At 39.7% G+C, this 20,428-nt stretch overlaps 1 protein-coding gene across 6 annotated transcripts in view; it reads left to right on the top strand.

Annotated features, from left to right (window-relative positions):
• The window catches only part of MID2 (midline 2), a 102,277-nt gene that overhangs the window by 15,083 nt on the left and 66,766 nt on the right, over window positions 1-20,428 (top strand). For all 6 annotated transcript variants that reach the window (XM_070067451.2, XM_070067449.2, XM_070067452.2 and 3 more), the window contains exons 2-3: window positions 811-1,526; window positions 14,937-15,032. In XM_070067451.2, the coding sequence (XP_069923552.1) occupies window positions 867-1,526; window positions 14,937-15,032 (756 nt within the window). In that variant the 5' untranslated portion in view covers window positions 811-866. The remainder of the gene's footprint in view (window positions 1-810; window positions 1,527-14,936; window positions 15,033-20,428) is intronic.

Raw genomic sequence — 20,428 nt, 5'->3', positions numbered from 1 at the left:
CCACAGCAGAGAGCTGGATCAGAAGTGGAGCAGCTGGAAGTTGAACCAGTGCTCATATGGGATGCCAGCACTGCAAGCAGCAGCTTTTCCCATTATGCCACAGCACCAGCCCCAATATTTCTAATTTGGGTTGATGAGATATTTTCTGAGGTTGAGGGCAGAAAGTAAAAGTGAAAACTATCATCTTTTTCTCTAGTAACTCAGTTTACTAGAAGTGAGATGGAATAGAAATTTCCATGTGAGGTAATAGGAAGTAATTCAAGTGTACACTGAAAAAGAACATATTATCCTGCACCAAAAACTAGATTTTTCTAAAGCTCTCTTCTTTTTTATGCAGCTTCTCAGGCTGGAATCATGTCAGGAAGTGGAAAGTTAGTTTGAAATATGGCCTTGTTTTCCTTCCAGTGGATGTGAAATAGGAGCAGCCCCTAAATCTCACCTTGAAGTGAAAAAGAGAACAATATTGAAGAACAGAGATTGAGAACTTTGCAGGGCCTCAGACTCATCATAGTACAGGTCAGGAGAATATGTGAGTGAAGGATAATGTTAATCAGTAAACCAGAGTTCAGAAGAGGCCACTCAGTTCTATTTATCAGTGCGCAAAAATATACTCATACATTTATCAAAAACAAGGTTTGAGGGGGTAGGGGGCAGAAAGGTTTCCTGATTAATTCTCAGATTGCTTTCTTATTGCTCAAGCATCCCTGGGTAGTCCATTGTGCAAAACCTCCATTGGTTTGTGTAGAGTTATACTATATCCACTTTTCCTTTGGAAATGCTTAATGACTCTTGCTTTGTAATTCCTTGCAGGTGAAAGCCCAGCCTCTGTGGTTGTTAATGCCTCAGCAGGATTATTTCCACTAAAGATGGAAACACTGGAGTCTGAATTGACCTGTCCAATCTGTCTAGAGTTGTTTGAAGACCCCCTTCTTCTCCCTTGTGCTCACAGTCTCTGCTTCAACTGTGCCCACCGCATCTTGGTCTCGAGCTGCAGCTCTGGTGAATCCATTGAACCCATTACTGCTTTCCAGTGTCCTACCTGCAGGTATGTTATCTCACTGAACCACCGAGGCCTGGATGGGCTCAAGAGGAATGTGACACTCCAGAACATTATTGATCGCTTCCAGAAGGCTTCTGTCAGTGGGCCCAATTCACCAAGTGAGAGCCGTCGGGAGAGGACTTACAGGCCCAGCACCGCCATGTCTAGTGAGCGAATTGCTTGCCAATTCTGTGAGCAGGACCCACCAAGGGATGCAGTGAAAACATGCATCACCTGTGAGGTCTCCTACTGTGACCGTTGTCTGCGGGCCACGCACCCTAACAAGAAACCTTTTACCAGCCACCGCCTGGTGGAACCAGTGCCAGACACACATCTTCGAGGAATCACCTGCCTGGACCATGAGAATGAGAAAGTGAATATGTACTGTGTATCTGATGATCAGTTGATCTGTGCCTTATGCAAACTGGTGGGTCGTCACCGAGACCATCAGGTTGCTTCCTTGAATGATCGATTTGAGAAACTCAAGGTAAGGGATGTGGGAAATGTCCCTTTCACAACTTTTACTCTTAATACACAGTTATACAGGTAGCAAGTTCCCTAATAAAATGGGTCACTTTTCCTATATGACAAGTGAGTTAACTTCAAATTGTTATCGTGAGGAATAACTTATTCATCTGTTAGCTCCCACTAGAACCTGTCTCATCTGTACATAAATCTGCTCGCATTCATTCACTTCTAGCTGATTCTGGGGGAGTTAACTTACAGCCTGCCCCACCAGTTGTTGGTCTAGGAAAGCAACACCCTCTCTTCTCTGTCAGTGACATATTGTACATTACATATTTTTCCTCTGCTCTTTCTACCTCTTCTTTTAAGTATGTGAGTACCTGTGTAGGTGTACTGCAATTAGCATATGTGCTGATTTGCATATGTTTCGGGTGTGTGTCTGTGTAGGTGTGGGTGGAGATGTCTGAGTATATCTATCTAAGTGAGAGATTTTTATGAAGGACGTTAGTGTATGTTTGTTGCATACTCAGTACACTGAAGAAGCAAAAATTTGGCATCGGCCACTACCGACTGCCTATAAGCACTTAACACAGGCTAATTCTAAATCCTGTCTTAAAAAAAAACAATAAACAAAAAAGAAACCAATGTGCTGTGAAATCAGGAGTGATAATCATTGCTCTAAGCTAAAATTTTAACTGAAGACAGATGTTTCATCCAGTATCAAATGTGCCAGTGTTCATTATGGTGGGCTATGGACTGAACCCATTGTTGACAATCACCACCTTGGAAGTTTCTGCTCTTTTATTTGTGTTCACTGGACAGGTTTTTTTCTGAAGTTTTGCCATATGATATTTATATGGAAGTCAAAGTGCCTAATTTTTAAAGTCCTCCTACTTTACATTGATGTTATCAAATGTCAGATCCAGCAAATTGTTTTATTTTCTATCGTCTACCTGCTGCATGGTATAATTTCCCACAAGAAAGAAGTTACTTAATAGAGATTCCAGAAAAATAAAATGTTTAAGTGGGTAGTAAGATTACCACTCCAAAATAGGGCCAGAGTACATAAGCTAAGTTAGTAAAATGATCCATATAAGATGAAAGAAGGGCAAGAAGGGAGTGGGGATTTCCCTCCTGCCATACTCTAGAAAATTCATTGTAACTTATTTATAAAAAAAATTATGATATCAGTGAGGGTAACAGGACTAGTACTCAGAGTATGATTCATTTCCCTTGTGAAATTTATTGCAAATAATATTGAGAATAGTTACACTGACAACAATTGGTGCCTCTGTTATTATTTTTTGCTTTTTATGTATTGTTTATAAATGGATTAAAAAGTCAATATTTATCTTTTCATTTCAGTTTATTAACATCAAAGCTACAGAGGGGAATAATCTCATCGACTTTAATTCATAGAATCATAAAATGTTAGACCTTGGACTCAATCTACTTGAAGCCCTACACTAAATTTTTCTTTATGTATTTATTTGAGAGGCAGAAAGAGAAAGAGAGAGGGAGAGGGAGTTGTTATTTGCTCATTCCCTCCCCAAATGCCCAGAATCTGGGGACTCCAACTAGGTGCCCCCCATGTGGGTTGCAGGGACCCAATTAGTTGAGCCATCACCTGTTGCCTTCTAGGGTCTGCATTATCAGAATGCTTGAATTGTTAGCAGAGCTGGGATTGGAACCCAGATACTCTGATCTGGATTGTGGGTATCCCAACTGGTGGCTTAACCACTAAGTAAATTGTCCACGCAGCCCTATGCTTTAAAGTCATATAAACTGAAAAGTGATTAAGTTAAAGTCTAGGAACTGGTAAATAGTAGCAGAGCTAGAATTGGAACCCAGCCTCTAGATTAACTGTCCTTTCTGCTGTAGCCTCTGCCACTTTGTTTTGGACCTAAGTTTTCCCCATGAAATGTGATTTGAAACATTAATTTATGCTCCAGCAACTTCACATTTCATGGGTCACAGATAAACGATTAACAGCATCAAGGAAAGGACGTATTGTATAAACACACAGCTTCATAATAGCAAATGATGGGGGCAGGGTTGTAGGAAGAATAGTGGACGTAGAGAGGATGGAACAAACTCTGCCAAATATTTGCAGGTGTTGGAACTATAATGAGGCATTGGCCTTGAGAAATATTCCAAACAGAAAAATCTGTAGCCATATGTACTGTTGAGATAACAAAAAGACTGGATCGAGTCAGCCTGTATCTACAGAACACCAACTATTTGAAAACTTCCGAAAACATGAAAACATTGGATGATTGATTAGATATTTGGCATCATGTAGCTATAGCTCTTGTCTCCAGAGATGGAGGAAACACAAACGTATTTTATCGAAAGACACTCTAGTCTATGACAAATCAGTAATTTTTAGAGAAAGAAAGGCCATTTTAATAGTTCCCCTTTAATATTTTTAGGAAATGTGCAGAAAACTCTGATTATAAATTAAATGGAAACTATTTTTGTTCATTTTTGGGCAGAGAGTAGAAACATATGAATCATTCTCAACTGTGTGGTTTGTTATGATGTCTGGAACATCTTGGACTTTAGGGAGGGAGAGGGAGCTGGTGCTTGTGTGTGTGTGTGTGTGTGTGTGTGTGGTCACTTTGGTTTGGTGCCAAGTGTAAAAGGATGTTAGTTCTCCACATTAAGCAGAAAGGAAGTCTGACTTTTAGTGTCATATATGCTCACTTCTTTGGGTTAATTTTAAATTAGAAATTCATTTAGGATTATCCCCTTAATCTGCTTGACTATTCCCCCAAGGAAAAAGGAGAAATCTGGTTGCCAGAAGTGATGGGGGAGACTCTGAACATACTCCTCTGACCATGAGAGGAGCAGCAGAGTCCTAAAGGAACAGGGAGAAATAATATATATATAGGATTGACTTGTTGGCCAGTAACTAACACAGTATTTGTTTTTACTTTTTGGCTCTGAGCTTCATTGTTGGCATTTATAACTACCTTCTATATACTAACTCTGATTAAGATTAATGACCTCTAATATTTATTTGTTCAGCAAAGACAAAATCATTATATTATAGGTCAGAATAACCTGGGTAGCTAGCGTGTCTTCTCAAGATATACTCAAAATGGAATAGAGAGCTTCAGGTATTAGGTGTAGGTTCATGATCTTATTTAGTCATCTGGTCTACCCGTAGGGTGCAGTGCAAGACACGTGTCCTTCAGAAGGCTAGTAGCTTTAAAGAGTACTTGTGTTCTTAACAGTTATGATTAATGTAAGGTCTAGCACAGCAATTATTTTCTCCATCCCTTCTCTTTTTCACTTAGTAGTCCCAATATATCTTAATTTATAATGTATGCTGCATTTCTAGAAAAATTTCATAGTTTAATTTACATTATCACATGAGTTCCTGCCCTATAAAAGATTGATATCACTATTAATAAATGTTGGATTTGTAAATAGATCAATTTTTGGTAGCTGTCTGTTGCTGACAGACCTCAACTTAATAGTGTAAGTCCTATACAACTTGATTTCCATGCTGCCCCTACTACTTTCAAACATGCTACCTTCATATGCCCAGGTGAGCCTCCTGTCTTCTAACTATACCATTCTTGTTTCTGACTCTTCCACTACTGCTCTTCTCTTGAAATACTTAGGAATCCAGCCGGCGCCACGGCTCACTAGGCTAATCCTCCACCTGCAGCACCAGCACCCTGGGTTCTAGTCCCGGTCGGGGCGTCGGATTCTGTCCTGGTTGCTCCTCTTCCAGTCCAGCTCTCTGCTGTGGCCCGGGAGTGCAGTGGAGGATGGCCCAAGTGCTTGGGCTCTGCACCCACATGGGAGACCAGGAGAAACACCTGGCTCCTGGCTTTGGATTGACGCAGTGCGCCGGCTGTAGCAGCCATTTGGGGGGTGAACCAACGGAAAAGGAAGACCTTTCTCTCTGTCTCTCTTTCTCACTGTCCAACTCTGCCTGTCAAAAACAACAACAAAAAAAGAAATACTTAGGAATCCTACTTATTGTTCAATTCATATCTGATAAGGACACTTTAACACATCAAAGATATATCTTATATTCCTTGAGGCCAGACTCAATGTTTTTTATTTTTTCACTATCTGCCTTAGTATCTAGCACACATAGTATATGCTCAAGAAACCTAAATGAATTAAGTCTTCACAACGGAATTTCAGGAAGTATACAGCTGTCTGTAGCTTGCTTTGGTTCCTGTAATAAAAGATATAAGCCTGTCTTGCCATTATGAGTTCTTTAGAAGTCTGAAAAATATCCTGTGAACTGACAATGTTCAAAACCAGAGTGTTAACAAAAGTATGACATGTCCTTAATTTTAAGTGCCTATTCATTTAATTGCTGGGTTTTCCAACTGTCTAACCCTATGGTGACATGAGTATAAATCAGATGTGATTATTATAATTCTCTTTGAGAGTGATATCTTCACATTTATACCCACAGCTGACAAAAATATAGGGATGAAAACCAGCGGGAATAGAGTAATTTCCTGAAATGAATAAACAAACACCTTTTCTTTTTTCATCATATTTTCACAAATTCATTATTACAGATAGTTCTTAAATGCAATTAAATTTACATATCAGGAATATTGTTACTTTAAAATATTACCCAGCACTGGAGTAAGCTTTTTGTCACGGGAAAAACACACACACACACACACATACACACACTGGAATACAGAGTGAAACAGAGAAAGCTGGAGATTGCCAGACAAAAAGAAGGGAGATATGAGACTTGGAGAAAGTTCAAAGGAAAGCCACAAAGAGAGTTAAAAGGTTGGAAAATATGATATTCTAGAATCTTATCACAGTTGATTACTTGTCTTTCTTCCTAACTTGTCACTCTGTCATCCACCCACCCATTCTCACTCAGCCACTGCCTTCTCCAAGTCATTTGTCTACTCACCCACTTGACACCCACTTCTGTCAGCCAACAGAGTTACCCTTTCAACTTAGATACCAATGGGCATTTGACTGTTTTTGAACCAGTATGAGTATGAATATAAGAGAAAGAGAAATATCTTTATGAAAGACTGTGTTGAGAGAGAATGTATTTGCATAATATATTTATCACTATATATGAGTACGTATTCTTGCATGAATGAGTAAGTGAGAATGACTGTATATCAAAGTGCATCGATAAATGTGTGTTATTTATGTGAAGATGAGAGAGTGTCTGGTATAATTTTCTGATAAGTTGTGTAGGAGGTGGCCATGATGTAAGACAAGCCTTCCAATGTCTACCTTATGGAAGGTTCAGTAGAATCTATCTTGAAGCTAAGAATCACTCTAATAAATAAATCAGTTCACACATACTTATGATAAGAAATATCTTCAATGGAGGCCAGGGTGAGTTACCATTAAGTAAGGGAATAGAAAAAAGTAGTTTCTTTTTTTTTTTTTTTTGACAGGCAGAGTGGACAGTGAGAGAGAGAGACAGAGAGAAAGGTCCTCCTTTTCTGTTGGTTCACCCCACCCCCCAAATGGCCACTCTGGCTGGCGTGCTGCGGCCGGTGCACCGCACCGATCCGAAGCCGGGAGCCAGGTGCTTCCTCCTGGTCTCCCATGCGGGTGCAGAGCCCAAGCACTTGGGCCATCCTCCACTGCACTCCTGGTCCACAGCTGAGAGCTGAACTGGAAGAGGAGCAACCGGGACAGAATCCGGCGCCCTGACCGGGACTAGAACCCAGGGTGCTGGTGCCGCAGGCAGAGGATTAGCCTAGTGAGCCGCGGCGCCAGCCGTAAAGTAGTTTTTTATTCTAACACATTTAGATACTGAATCATAATAGCTCAGTAAAATAAACACAAAGCATTTTGGTCCACCTTTGTGTTCTCCAAGATGTGGCAGTGATGGTGGTGGACGTGTGTGGATGGGGAGGGGGCAATATCTGCCATGGGGTTTCTCATCTAAACCAGCCTTCAAGTCATAGTCGTAAAGATGTTCTTGTTTGCAGATCAGCTTCTCCTCTCTATTCAAAGCTTGCTCCCCATAATATGTATAAATCTATACATGTTTCACATGTGTCTATGGGTAAAAAAAGTGTTTTATCGCATCTCCACTCAAACTGTGTTCTAAGAATCATTTGAATTCTTCTTTTCCCTACAACATTTGTAATGATTTTTCTGGTTCTGTACTCATTTGTTGTTAGCCAGATCTGGTGTTGGAAGATATTTTCTGTTGTTTCTTCTTGTTGAGATCAAATTTAGTGAGTAGACACTCCTATTCTCTGTGCTCTCAGCTTTCTGTGTTGTTGTTATTTTTTTTTTTTGGTCCCAAGTCTACTCCCCCTAAACATCTGAGAGGAGCTAACCATAATTAGTTTGAGAACAGTTTATTAAATGTTGACTCAGAGATTGTTCTTGGGTTGATGAAAATTCTGTTATTATTGGGCAAAGAAACATATTATAGAAATATAGGATCTGGCATTGTAGTGTAGCCAGTAAAGCTGCTACCTGAGGTGCTGGCATCCCATGTGGGTGCCAGTTTGTTGCCTGGCTGCTCCACTTCTGATCCAGCTCCCTGCCAATGGCCTGGGAAAACCAATGAAAGATGACCCAAGTGCTTTGGTCCCTGGGAGATCCAGATGAAGCTTTTGGCTCCTGGCTTCAGCCTGGCCCCCAACCTAGGCCATTGCAGCCATCTGGGGAGTGAACCAATGGATGGAAGATCTCTCTCTCTCTCTCTCTCTCTCCCTATATATATATATATATATATATATCTGTAACTCTTTCAAATAAATACATAAATCTTTTAAAAATAAGAAAAGAAATATAGGTGAGAAAAGATTAAGGAAATAAGAATTATTGAACTGAAAGAAGTGGATTTTAAAGAGAAAAGTGTGATAATGGCCTTCAAGTTCATGAAAGGTTGATATTATGAAATAATACCATGTTCTTTGCCTCCCCTGAAGTTAGAGCAGACAGTAACTTAAACTATAGCTTCCAAGATTTAAGCTAGGGATTTATTCATTCATTTATCAAAAAATTAATGAACATTAACTTTGTTTATAGAATATTTTGGATACTGTGGTAGGAGCTGGGGACACGGGGAATAAAGGCATAGTCCCTGCCATGAAGGGGCATTGAGTTCAGTATGGTAGATAGACAATCAAATGAAAAATGTTGATTCAAGTATGGTAAGTGCCATGAAACAAGTTTTCACAGGATGCCTGATGTGAGGAGGAGGGGTCAAGGAAAGGATGTCATGCAGCTCAAAATAGGGAATCACGAATTAGTTTGTTAGAGAAGAGAGGGCAAACTGAAGAGTCCATGAAGACACAATTGACAGGACTTGGCGAATGATGGTTGTAGTGGTTCTAGATGACATAGAGAAAGCATTGTAAAAGCATTGAGTTGCAGAAGTCTTGATGAATGGTGATATCAAGGACAAAATGGGGAGATAAGGAAGGGCAGCAGTTTTGGTGGGATGCTTTGACTTTAGATTTGAGTTTTATGTCATTGATTTAAAATCATTCATCATTTACAGAACACCTATTAGGTACCAGGCATCAGGAGAGGTATCAGGGTTACAGTGATAAGGACAGCACTATCACAGCCCTGGTGGAGCTTTCAGTTTAGTGTGGGAAGACAGATAATCAAGGGCCTAGTTGTAAGACTGTGGGAAGTACTATGACAATGTAAGCACAAGGAATTTTATGGGATCATGAAAAAGACCACAAAAGAAATTTGGGGTGGATTTTTGAACCCTTCACTGGGGACATAGGTAGGTTTAGGAGAGGGGAATGTTCTAGCCAAGAGAAAAGTTTGTTTGAACTTCTGAATGGGAGAGAGCATGGCATACTCTGAGAACTGAAAGGACAAAATGTTCTAGGAGTTGAAATTCAAACCTGTCTGGTGGCTGAAAGATCAAAGCTAGAGAAATAGATTTGTGTATCTGCAGCAAGGAGGTAGAGTCGTGCAGTAGTGAGCTGAATGGGGACCACAGATTGAGCCTTGAAGCACACTCATGGTCTAAAAATTAGACATGAAGGAAAAGGAGATGAAAGAGAAAGAGGAAGGTGTGTATGAGAGTCAGGAAATGAAAAGGAATAGTGCAAGTGGAATATAAATCCATGGCCTCCAGGAAAGCAGAGTTGGCTTTGGCTCACGATTCTGTTATCAAAATAAACATCTGATTTAGGTTTTTAGTACAGGTTTTCTTTTAGAAAGTCCAAATAAAAATTTAGCCATTTAAGCTAGACATTTGGTCATGTTGTGCACTTGAAGAGAGGGTGCACAGAAAAAGGAAAGAATGCTAGGCAGTTCAGGTAGCATTTCTGATAAGGGGAGTAGGAGAAGTTCGGGCCATCTTTGCTTACTAGTTGCAGAAACTTCTAAAATGAAGAATGACAACCTGTTTAACCTAATTTGAAGGTTTGATTATTCTCTAACAAAGCTCAAGTAAAGGAGACCTACATGCTATACATCCAGTATATCATACACAACTCATTCTGACACATAGCCTGTGTCTACAAAAGCAAATAAATGTTTGGGGAAAGAATAAACTCTGGCATAAGGGTGTAGGCTTCAGTTTGTGGGCCAGATGGCGTGTTCTGTTGTTGAAAGGCCATATGTAATTGATATATAAAGTGACAGACTGAAGCAAAAGCAAAGTAAGTATTTTAAGACAAGCAGTTTAAAAAAGAAGGCAGAATATGACCCTCAAATCCTGTGAAGATTCTGGCTTCTGGATTTTGGGAAATCTGGGAACATCAATGTGTAGACAAGATGTCAAAAAAGAGCGTATCAGGGAATACTAATGAAGTCACTGGCTCAGATTATCCTTAAAGATGAAATGGTCTTTTGTCATTTGGGAAGACTCAGGTTTGGGATAAATTGATCTTTCTTCACTTCTTCATTTCTCTCTCCCATCCTTGACCTGGTGTTCAGTTCCCACATCAAAACAGTCAGGAACTTATCTAGATTTGTATAATCTTCTCTTTGCACTTTTTAGAAATAAAAAAAGAATATGGGCTTTGGTGGCAATACTACATGTTTCAACAGAACAAGCAGAAAGGCTATACCCGTTTTCAGACTTTAAGACTTACTGTGTTAGGTTGATATATGTAAGTATGCTCATATATGTGTGAACACATGTACCTTTACAGAGCATGACAAACAGAGATTATTGTCTAGTTTGTTCCCTAAGAATAATCTTTCTCACTTTAATGAAAATTTGGTGTTTTGATGTATGAGTATGACTCATTTTTTAAGGATTGATTTATTCATTTGAAAGGCAGAGTTACAGAGAGGCAGACACAGAGGCAGAGGCAGAGAGAGAGAGATCTTCTATCTGCTGGTTCACTCCCTAAATAGCCGAAATGGCTGGAGCTGGGCGGATCCAAAGCCAGGAGCCAGGAGCTTCTTCTGGGTCTCCCATGCAGGTGCAGGGGCCCAAGGACTTTGGCCATGTTCCACTGCTTTCCCAGGCCATAACAGAGAGCTGGATCAGAAGTGGAGCAGCCAGACTTGAACTGGCGCCCATATGGGATGCCAGCACTGCATGTGGTGGCTTTACCCACCATGCCACAATGCCGGCCTGGGTAGCATTCTTGAAGGAGCCAAAGAGAAAATTATCTGAAATAACTTGTGTCTAGAGAAGTGGGAAAAAAAAAACCACAGCAATTATTTGAGAGTGTTAGGAAAGCCATTTCTTTTAATGGGATGCTGTCTTGAAGAAAAATAGCCTGTACCCAACTTTCTCAAATGGCAAAACATTTTCCTGTTGGGAAAGGTGTAGCAACACAGAAGGGTGGAGTCTGTACAACACAAAGGGGAACCTAGGTAAAAACAGAATTATATAATCTGCCAATTTAGCTAACGCAAGCCTGTTACAATTTTAATTATGCAAGTCAACCAAATCCCCCCCCCGTTTTGTACTGTTTAGACACATGTACAATTTGGGGAGAACTAAAGTGTTGTAGTCCTCTGGAAGCTGAAGAGTCTCACAGCCTCATAAGCTGCAGCGGCTTCTGTAATCCTCACAAAGGGGAAGCACAGAAAGGCCCAGAGGTAACCTCCTGCAGCAGGAAATGGGAGCTTCATCCTGCTCTCCCTGCCAACCTCCTGTCCCCGTTTCCTCCCAGCAGATATCTCCATTCCAATCTCCCCTGCCACTTCTTGCTATCACGCTTCCACTGTTCTGAGAGAGCTGCACTAACTGGACTTGGACAGAGGGAACTTGGCCCGGTCATAAACTGGACTGTACAAGAAAAGATCAAAACAAACCAATTTTTCAAAACCGGACAACAGACATGTTTACTTTTACATAAAGAGATTTTACACACACACACACCCTCTTTGTTTGCTCAGCCAGAGTACAGACAAGATAATTACTTGACCAAATCAGTCAAATCAGTCAAACCTAGAATGGCTCAGGAATTTTAGTTCTAAATGAATCGACAGTGTTAGGCATGATAAGGACGGGGTGAGGAAATAGACTGCATAATTGCTTCAATTCTCTGCTTCCCTTTGCATATGTTCATTATCGAGAATCAATTCCAATTTGAGAGGAGGCTTTAATTTCTTGTAAATGAATAGGAAGTGAGTAAGTAAATGTTCGGTGTTTTCCTCAAATTATGTCTCGTAATGTAAGAAAACAGTGGCAAAAAGCCATCAACAGATGGTGTTTTCATTAGCCAAAGATTTATTTTTCAAAGCATTTTCATATTAATGAAGTAAGGTTGAAATTAGAGTCATCTTGTCAGTTCTAGTTTTGGGTTGTTAAAATGTGCTGGCGTTCTGCAAATTGCTAGGGGTCCAGAGCAAACTGACCATTTGCCACAATTTTGTGATAGTGACCCAAGACTCATAGTTAACCAGACCCAACATTATGTGTTTAGCCCTAATTTTTGTTTTCAGTGGCTTTTTAGAAGCTGTGAGTCTCCATTCTGAGCTAGAAATGAGGAATACACAGCAGGGATCTTAGTCCTGCTCTATGCTATGAATTATTTATGAGATATCAATTTCATGACCAATGTTGCAACAGGTCACATATACTTGTTAAACACATTCTCCTTGTGGAATCTGTGTTTGAATGGAAATTAATTACAGGTTTCTAATTCTGTATCTGCTCTGGGTTCATCATTCTACATTCTATTTCCATATAATTATAGGTCAATATAATCTTTTGTGATAAATGGAATTTCCATCGATATAGGAATTTGGACTAGTCTGCTAGAGGAATCATCAGCTGATTGAATCCATTACTGATTCCTACTCTCTAACTTAAGCTAGACCCTTTCATCCAACCAAGCTCTGTTGTATTCACCTTATGGCCAGACTTTTGAAGAAGAGTCTAGACTTGCAGCCTTCACTTTGTCACTACTGATGTGCTCTTTAACCTTGTATGATTTGGCATCTACTTCCAAAAACTGAAACTCCTTTTTCAAAAGTCATCTGCAACTTCTAATTACTGAATCCAGCTGCCTTTTATCAGTTCTCATATTTCTTGTACTCTCTGCATATTTGACATGACAAATTCTCTCTTGAAACATGTTTTTTTCGATTATCCTATTATCTTGGCCCAGATCTGCATTACCAACTGCCTGGAATATTGCAGCTTCCTGCTAACCAGTGTCCCTCTGCCCCAAGCTTTCCTGTTTCACTCTGCCCCACCTTATTGTTGCTAGATTAATCTCCTAAGTGCATCCATGATTATGCCATCACCATGCTCAATAGCCCCCAACAAGTAAAATAAGGTTATGTAGCCTAGAAATGATATATCTATGTATATTTTCTAGGATATATTAAGTGGAAGAAAGCCAAGATTTTAGGGAGCTATAGCTACTTAGTGGATAGAAAATGAGCCAAGAACATGAGTCCCCTGTTTTCCTCCACATCCCACCTACACTCCCAGGTTCTCCATCATCCATTCTGAAATCATGAACTTTTAACAACTCGAAACCATGGAGACAACCATGGGAAGGAGTGCTAACAGGAAGTTACAGTATTACATTTGGAACAGAGTTATGAGATATTGGGGATGGTTAGTGAGAAAGGAATAGATGGAATATTGGGGCAGATCCTGTAGGAGAAGCAGCTACTATAATTGAAGACTTGGAATGCAGAGGAATTACAAAAGCCCATGATCAATCCAGGGTCAGAATACTTTGTATTTTTTCTCATTAGAGATGGGAGCGAGTAGCTTGCTCAACTGAAAATATGCTCGAATTTCTAGTACTATTGTAACTGTGTCATATTCAACAGATCTGCAAAGTGCTCCTAATGTGTTCCTAAAAAGAATGCCCTCTCTTGTTCCAGTCAGGCTTTGCTTTTGAAGCCTGGCATCTCTGTGGGTGATGCCTCAGGGCCAAAGAAGGGAAATTGATACAATGCTTGATTTTGATGAATCCTACACTGAAAATACTACCTCTTTTTTCTGAAGGAGGCTACTGTTAAAATATAAAATTTTATCATTAAAAAGACAAAAAAAAATCAAAACGGTGACTGAGAGCTAAAGACCTGAATTCCAGTCCTAGCTTTGTCTCATGGTTATATGAGTATATCAAACACTTTTCCTTCACTCTGAAGCTTGATTCTCTTATCAGTAAAATGCTGGAATCTCCTACTTCATGAGGTTGTTATGATTGTTAAATATTATATATGCAATTGCTTGGCATAGTGTCCGGCAGATAGTACTCATCCACCAAATTGCATTTTTTAGTCTACTTCTCTATAAAAGAAGACAGTGATACCTGTTCTTCATATACTATAGGATTACTATGAGGGGAAAATGAGATGTTGGTTATTAAATACTTTGAAAATTTAGGAATAGTATAGAATAAAATTTAGAAATAGTATAGCACATTAGGTGCTTTTTAAAAAAGATTTATTTTATTTATTCAAAAGACAGAGTTACAGAGAGAGGTAGAGACAGAGAGAGAGAAAGAGAGAGAGAGAGAGAGAGGTCTTCCATCCGCTGGTTCACTCCCCAGATGGCCGTAACGGCCGGAGCTGCGCCGATCCGAAGCCAGGAGCCAGAAGCTCCTTTCAGGTCTCCCACGCGGGTGCAGGGACCCAAGGACTTGGGTCATCTTCTACTGCTATCCCAGGCCACAGCAGAGAGCCAAATTGGAAGAGGAGCAGCCGGGACTAGAACTGGTGCCCATGTGGAATGCCAACGCTTCAGGCCAAGGTGTTAACCGCTGTGCCAGAGCGCTGGCCCCACATTAGGTGCTTTAATGTCAATACATCCTACACCCAAAGAATCATAAATGCCATCTTTTCCCCAATAATGACAGTCTGAAGCAAATAGACAGCATTATTAACTAGTACCTACACCAGTGCTTCACAAGTGCTCAATGAATCTTTGAAGTATTTGACTACTGACTGTGACTGATCTGTACATGATATTGTTTCTCAAGCTTATTGTTCTTTTTTATCCCTCTTCCCTGTTTCCCTCTGGCTTCACACTCTGCGATGACAGCAAACTCTGGAGATGAACCTCACCAACCTGGTTAAACGCAACAGCGAACTAGAAAATCAAATGGCCAAACTAATACAGATCTGCCAGCAGGTCGAGGTATGTAACAGAAACATTTGTGATTCTTTCAGAGACTGTGAATTGGGTGATCTTTTGGGGTGCTTCAGTTTCATCAAAGTATAGTTCAGTCGTTTGGGGACTTCAGTTTTGTCAGAGTGTAGCTCAGTCATCTGGAATGAAGGACTTAATGGTAGTTGGAGGAAAGTCATTCATTAGGATGCTTACTCCATGGAAAGTGACAGACATATATGGTTTAAAACAATAGATATGCAGTGGCAACGGAGTAGGAGGCAACAGTCTAAGGGAAAATCGTTTCTCCTTTCCAAACAGAAGGCAGTGTCAGAATCAGAGAAGTCTGCTTCTTTCTTCAGCAAATTGGACATTATCACTCCTGAAAGTTGGGAATCCTGGGTCCTTGAGGTTCATTCAGCGTAATATCCTTTCTGTAATGATATTATCAGAACCGTTTCTCTTCTTCTTAGCTACTCTCCCTTCATCCCTTGCTGGTAGTCCTATCTAAACTCTGTGTGTTCCCACATGGTCCCCACTTGTTACCACTCCAGTTCTTGTTATCAATAAATTATATTGATATTAAATTTGTCTGTAAGATGTAAAGTTCTGAGCAAGTATAAGGTCTTAAAAATTGTTACATCAAAGCTTAAAGCAGTGCTTAGAAGAGGGGTTGACCTCTTCTTAAATGTACATGAAAAAAAGATGCTATTTTCTCTCTTGTTCTCAAGAGAATTAAACTTCAGCCATAGCATTTGATTTTGTTTTGATTTTGCTGAATAGGTGATGGTAGTGTTTAAGGTGTAAATTGAACTGGGTAAAATATTACAGGATTCCTCACGGACAGTGGTTGGATAAAAATGTTTCTAATTCTATTTAGAGCCTGCTAGTCTAGTTCTAATCTTACTTGTATGACAGATAGGTGTAAAAGTTCAAGCTTGTTCTATCTTAAACAATAAGATAATTTAATTAAATTCTTATGTCTGAATTCCACTTGAGGATTCTTATTTTAAGAGATTGTGGAGAATCTTCTTGTAAGGCAAAGAATCATCTTATTTTATGAGTAACCCCCTGCTCTCCAAACATTTGGCTTTTGTAAAATATTGGCTTTAATCTAATAGAGTGTACTTGTGTGATGAGCACACCATAGCAATTTAATCCCTGCTGGATACTCCATTTGTGGAAGAGAGTAATGCTATATGTAGAATACTGATTAAACTCAGGTGTGAGATTGAGGAATGGGGTGGAGTAATTTGGGAACAAGCATAAAGAATGAAAAGAAAGTACGCTGGAATGTGAATTGCAAAAATGAGTTCTAGACTTGGCTCTTTCATTAATCATGGTTTGAATGTAATTCATTTAGCTTCTCAGTTTCAGTGTCCTTAGCTATAAAATAGTATGAGACCTTTGATGTCTTCCAAGATTTCATAGGTCATGATTCTGTGAGTGGTTACTTTCCTTATTCTGTTCTTTTTCTTTACTGTCTTATCTTTTCCAGGAGGATAAAAACAAAATATAAAATATTTTAGAATGGTTTCCAGCTCATCAGAATCTCTCTGTGTTCTACTCAGCCTCTGATTATGCTGTTAGATGACAGTATAAGAAACTCACACTGGTGAAGGGACAAGAGTATATTGTAAGCAGGAGACAAGATAAGGAATCCCATGGTATAGAATTTGCATGATTGAAGGTGGAGTGACAGTTAATAGTGAATAAAACATGGTTAGAAATTATAATCATCACCTTCTTCATTCTTATCAAAGAGTTTATTAAGTACGGAGCAAGCTGCAGTCAGAAGAGCGAAGTAAGCAGTTTGGTTTCATTACTCATTCACTTTAGGACCTCTTTAACATCTAATCTCTCCACCCTTGGAAACTTATCACCCTGGCCTGCCTCACCCAGACTTAAACTTGTTCCAACCTTCCCAAGCCCATCCTGCCAACCAAAGCTTCTTATTCAGAGTCCTACTCTTTTCAAGTGGCAAGGAGCTAGTTTCATAAAAACAATTTATCATTGTGTTAATAGGGGAGGAGTCATTTTAGCCTTTCAGGTATCAGGTGATGTTTTATTTAACAGTACCTTTCTGAAGTTAGTGTTCCTGCCCAAGTCTTAAAGTGGTGACATTTGCCCATATGTAAGTGAAGTAGGAGGGATGAATAGCTCCATGAGGAACCAGCAGTGTAGGTATTCAAGAAGCACCCTTAGGGATGCTTGTTAAATCCCACTGTGCAAGCCATTGTCAGCTTTGGCTACACAAAAGGTCAATTTTTATTAATACCTCTTTATGCATGGCATTGTACCAGGTACAAAGAAAACAGCAGGGGCAAAATATCTGGCTTCTGAGGGATGTCACACTACAAAAAATCTACTGTGATATGGATGCATATATGCAGGAAATAGGGACAACAGAATAAAAATGTTAATTGAGAACTGGGGGAAGATAGTGAGATATATAATACTGTTGAGTGTGAGAGAGTATTTTGGGAATTAACTCCATAATCTACTTGGTTTAGGATTCTGTCTTTGACAGGAGCCCTACAGGAGAGTTTATGGAAGACCATGACAGTCCTCCATGACCTCATTGCTTCTGGATGGTCAAGGATGTGCCCTTACCATACCCATAATAATAGGTGAATCTAGGTTACTTTATTATACTCATTCAACACAGAGCCTGTGTGGGCAAAAAGATTCAAGACAAGCCTCAGGATTAGAAATTCAGTTAAAGAAGGGACCTGAGATTTTATAATGCTTATAAATACTTCATAAAATGAAATAAATAATAGGATATTGTTAATCTGGAGAACCAAACACTCAAGAGTGATTTGGAATTTTTTTCATTTTATCTAATCCTAATTTGTCTAAAGGGAATGACTATACTCATGGTGTAAACCAGGCATTTCACATTGGGCGGGGGTGGAGGATACCAGCTAAGGCACTTCTGAGAAACTAGAATAGGCTATTTTCCTGCCAAACCTGTTCCCCTTCTTATTGTCTGCAAATGTTTTTGTCACAGATTGACTTGCCATAAAGAAGCCATAAATACTGCCTCCCTATCCCTGTTCTTTTTCCCTGTTCTGTATTCTCCTCAGAAAGTAAACAAAGCTGAAGTCTTCCTATTATTAGAGAAACAGAGATTAAGATCACTACAGATTTGTTAGCTGAATTCTATGGAAATATATCTTGTTAGAGTTCTGTAGCTAGGCAGTTGGAAAATACTATCTGTTGGACTGGAGAGCATGATAAGGAGGTAGAGACAGACCCAAGATTCTTTTTGTTCTGGTTAAGGAAGGGAATGCTTTGACCTTGTTAACGGTGGCTACTTGATCTTTATATATAGCTCTTTGTCCTGGCTCATCAGGCATCCTTTGTTTACATTTCCAGAGGAAATCTCTGTATAATGCATAGCCAAGGGAAAATGTATACCAACAGATGGATACTTCCTCTTGGCTTCCAAGACCCCATGGGCTTGTGAATAATAATCATTCTTGAAGATAGCAAAGGAAAAAAGAGTTAAGTACTTATTAATCAGTCACTGAACAACATTTCTCAAGCGTACACTATTTACTTAGTATGGTGGGTAATGTGAAGGCTATAAAAGAAGTCTATGTGGTTGATGACACCATGGAACTTTTACTCTACCTAGAGAAATCACAATATTTAGTAAGAAAGAAAATAAAGCAGTATACAGTATAGGAATTACAAATAAATGTAGGGTAGCCCTTCCGATTTTACTCATTTATCCTTGTTCTTATGTTTTAGTACACTGAGAATATGAAAGCCCTTACCAGGATATTCTGTGTTGTGCCTTCTTTTTCTCTTCTCCCAAATCGTAGTAATTGAATGGATTAATTCATTCCAGAAGCTCCATGGTCAGGTTAATTTTTTTTTTCTGGCTCTTGCCAGCTTTTTAAGGAGCTGGCTGGCACTACTCTTTATAATTAGGAATAGAAGGGGGGAAAAGTGAGATAAGTTGGAAGAGAGGGAGTTGCTTCCCTTAGTTTGGGGAGTTTCTGTTTTCTGTTCTTCTGCTATGTTTATCACTGTTGGAACTCTTTCTCTTTAGAGTTCAAATTTTTGGAGCTTAGTATACTCCTTTTTTTTGTTCCTATTGATCAATGGAGGGGTATTTGATTTGAAAAGGGCAAAAATCTTAGAATCCATGTAATAGATGTTTGATTGCTTCTCCAAACATTAAAAATAGGCCTTTGAAAAATTAATTTTAAAAACACTGCTATGGATGATTTCAGCAAATGATCCTTAAATGTTTAGTGTGTTGAACTAGAAGAAGGAATGGAATCATCCAAACCAGTAAATTGCAAATGTTTGTTGGAGGAGCCCTCTACAAAGCACTGAGGTCACCATAAAATGAAGGAGTGATTAGAGTGAAGTGAGTGTAATCAGGGAAAAGGCATTTTAGCCAAATGTTGAAGGAGAAAAAATAAATTATTCTCTCTGCAGTGATAGAGAGCAGAGATATTAGTGGAAGGTAGAAATGAACAAATTGTACCAGCAAATTGGCACCCTAAGCACTTGCTATATAGAGCTAAATAGGAAATGATTCCTGTACTCAAGAAAGGCACAGATTGGTTGAGTACCTGACAAAAGAAAATGACAAATAGAATGTGAAGGGATAATTATTGTAATGAAGGCAAATGCAAGATGACAAGTTAGTATAGAGGAAGAAATACCCAAGTCTACCTGAGGAACTTAAGAAAGGCTGTAGAAAGAAAATAGAAATAAAACTATCTTGAAATAAAGGTAGAATTTTTGCCAACAAACATGAAATAGAGGCGTGAAAGGGACCACATGCAGGACTACAGAAAGGTGATCAGCATAGAGATGTTTAGGGAACCACAAGAAGGTTGGTTCAGTAAGAATGTAATATGTTGAGAATCATTGCCAAGAAGTGAGCCTGGAGAGACAGTTTGGGCCAAAATAATGAAGGGCCAGTATGCCGTGTAGAGGTGTTGAGACTTTATTCTAAGGAGGCTATGGAGCCATGAAGTGATTTAAAGCAAATAACTGGATAAAATCTGCTTTTAAAGGAGGATTGTCAGCCGGCACCATGGCTCACTAGGCTCACTAGGCTAATACTTCGCCTGCGCCACCGGCACAGGTTGGGGCGCTGGATTCTGTCCCTGTTGCTCCTCTTCCAGTCCAGCTCTCTGCTGTGGCTTAGGAAGGCAATGGAAGATGGCCCAAGTCCTTGGGCCCTGCACCCGCATGGGAGACCAGGAGGAAGCACCTGACTCCTGGGTTTGGATTGGCGCAGCGCGCCAGCCGTAGCAGTCATTGGGGGGTGAACCAACGGAAAGGAAGACCTTTCTGTCTCTCTCATCTCACTGTCTAGCTCTGCCTGTCCAAAAAAAAAAAAAAAAGGAGGATTGTCATGGCTGTGGACTGGAGGATGGGGCAAGGGTCAAAAT

Source organism: Oryctolagus cuniculus, chromosome X (assembly GCF_051225735.1).
Source record: "Oryctolagus cuniculus isolate XC-2025 breed Fujian yellow rabbit chromosome X, ASM5122573v1, whole genome shotgun sequence".
NCBI lineage: Eukaryota > Metazoa > Chordata > Mammalia > Lagomorpha > Leporidae > Oryctolagus > Oryctolagus cuniculus.
Note: the sequence above shows the minus strand (reverse complement) of the source record. Positions and strands in the feature narration are given on the sequence as shown.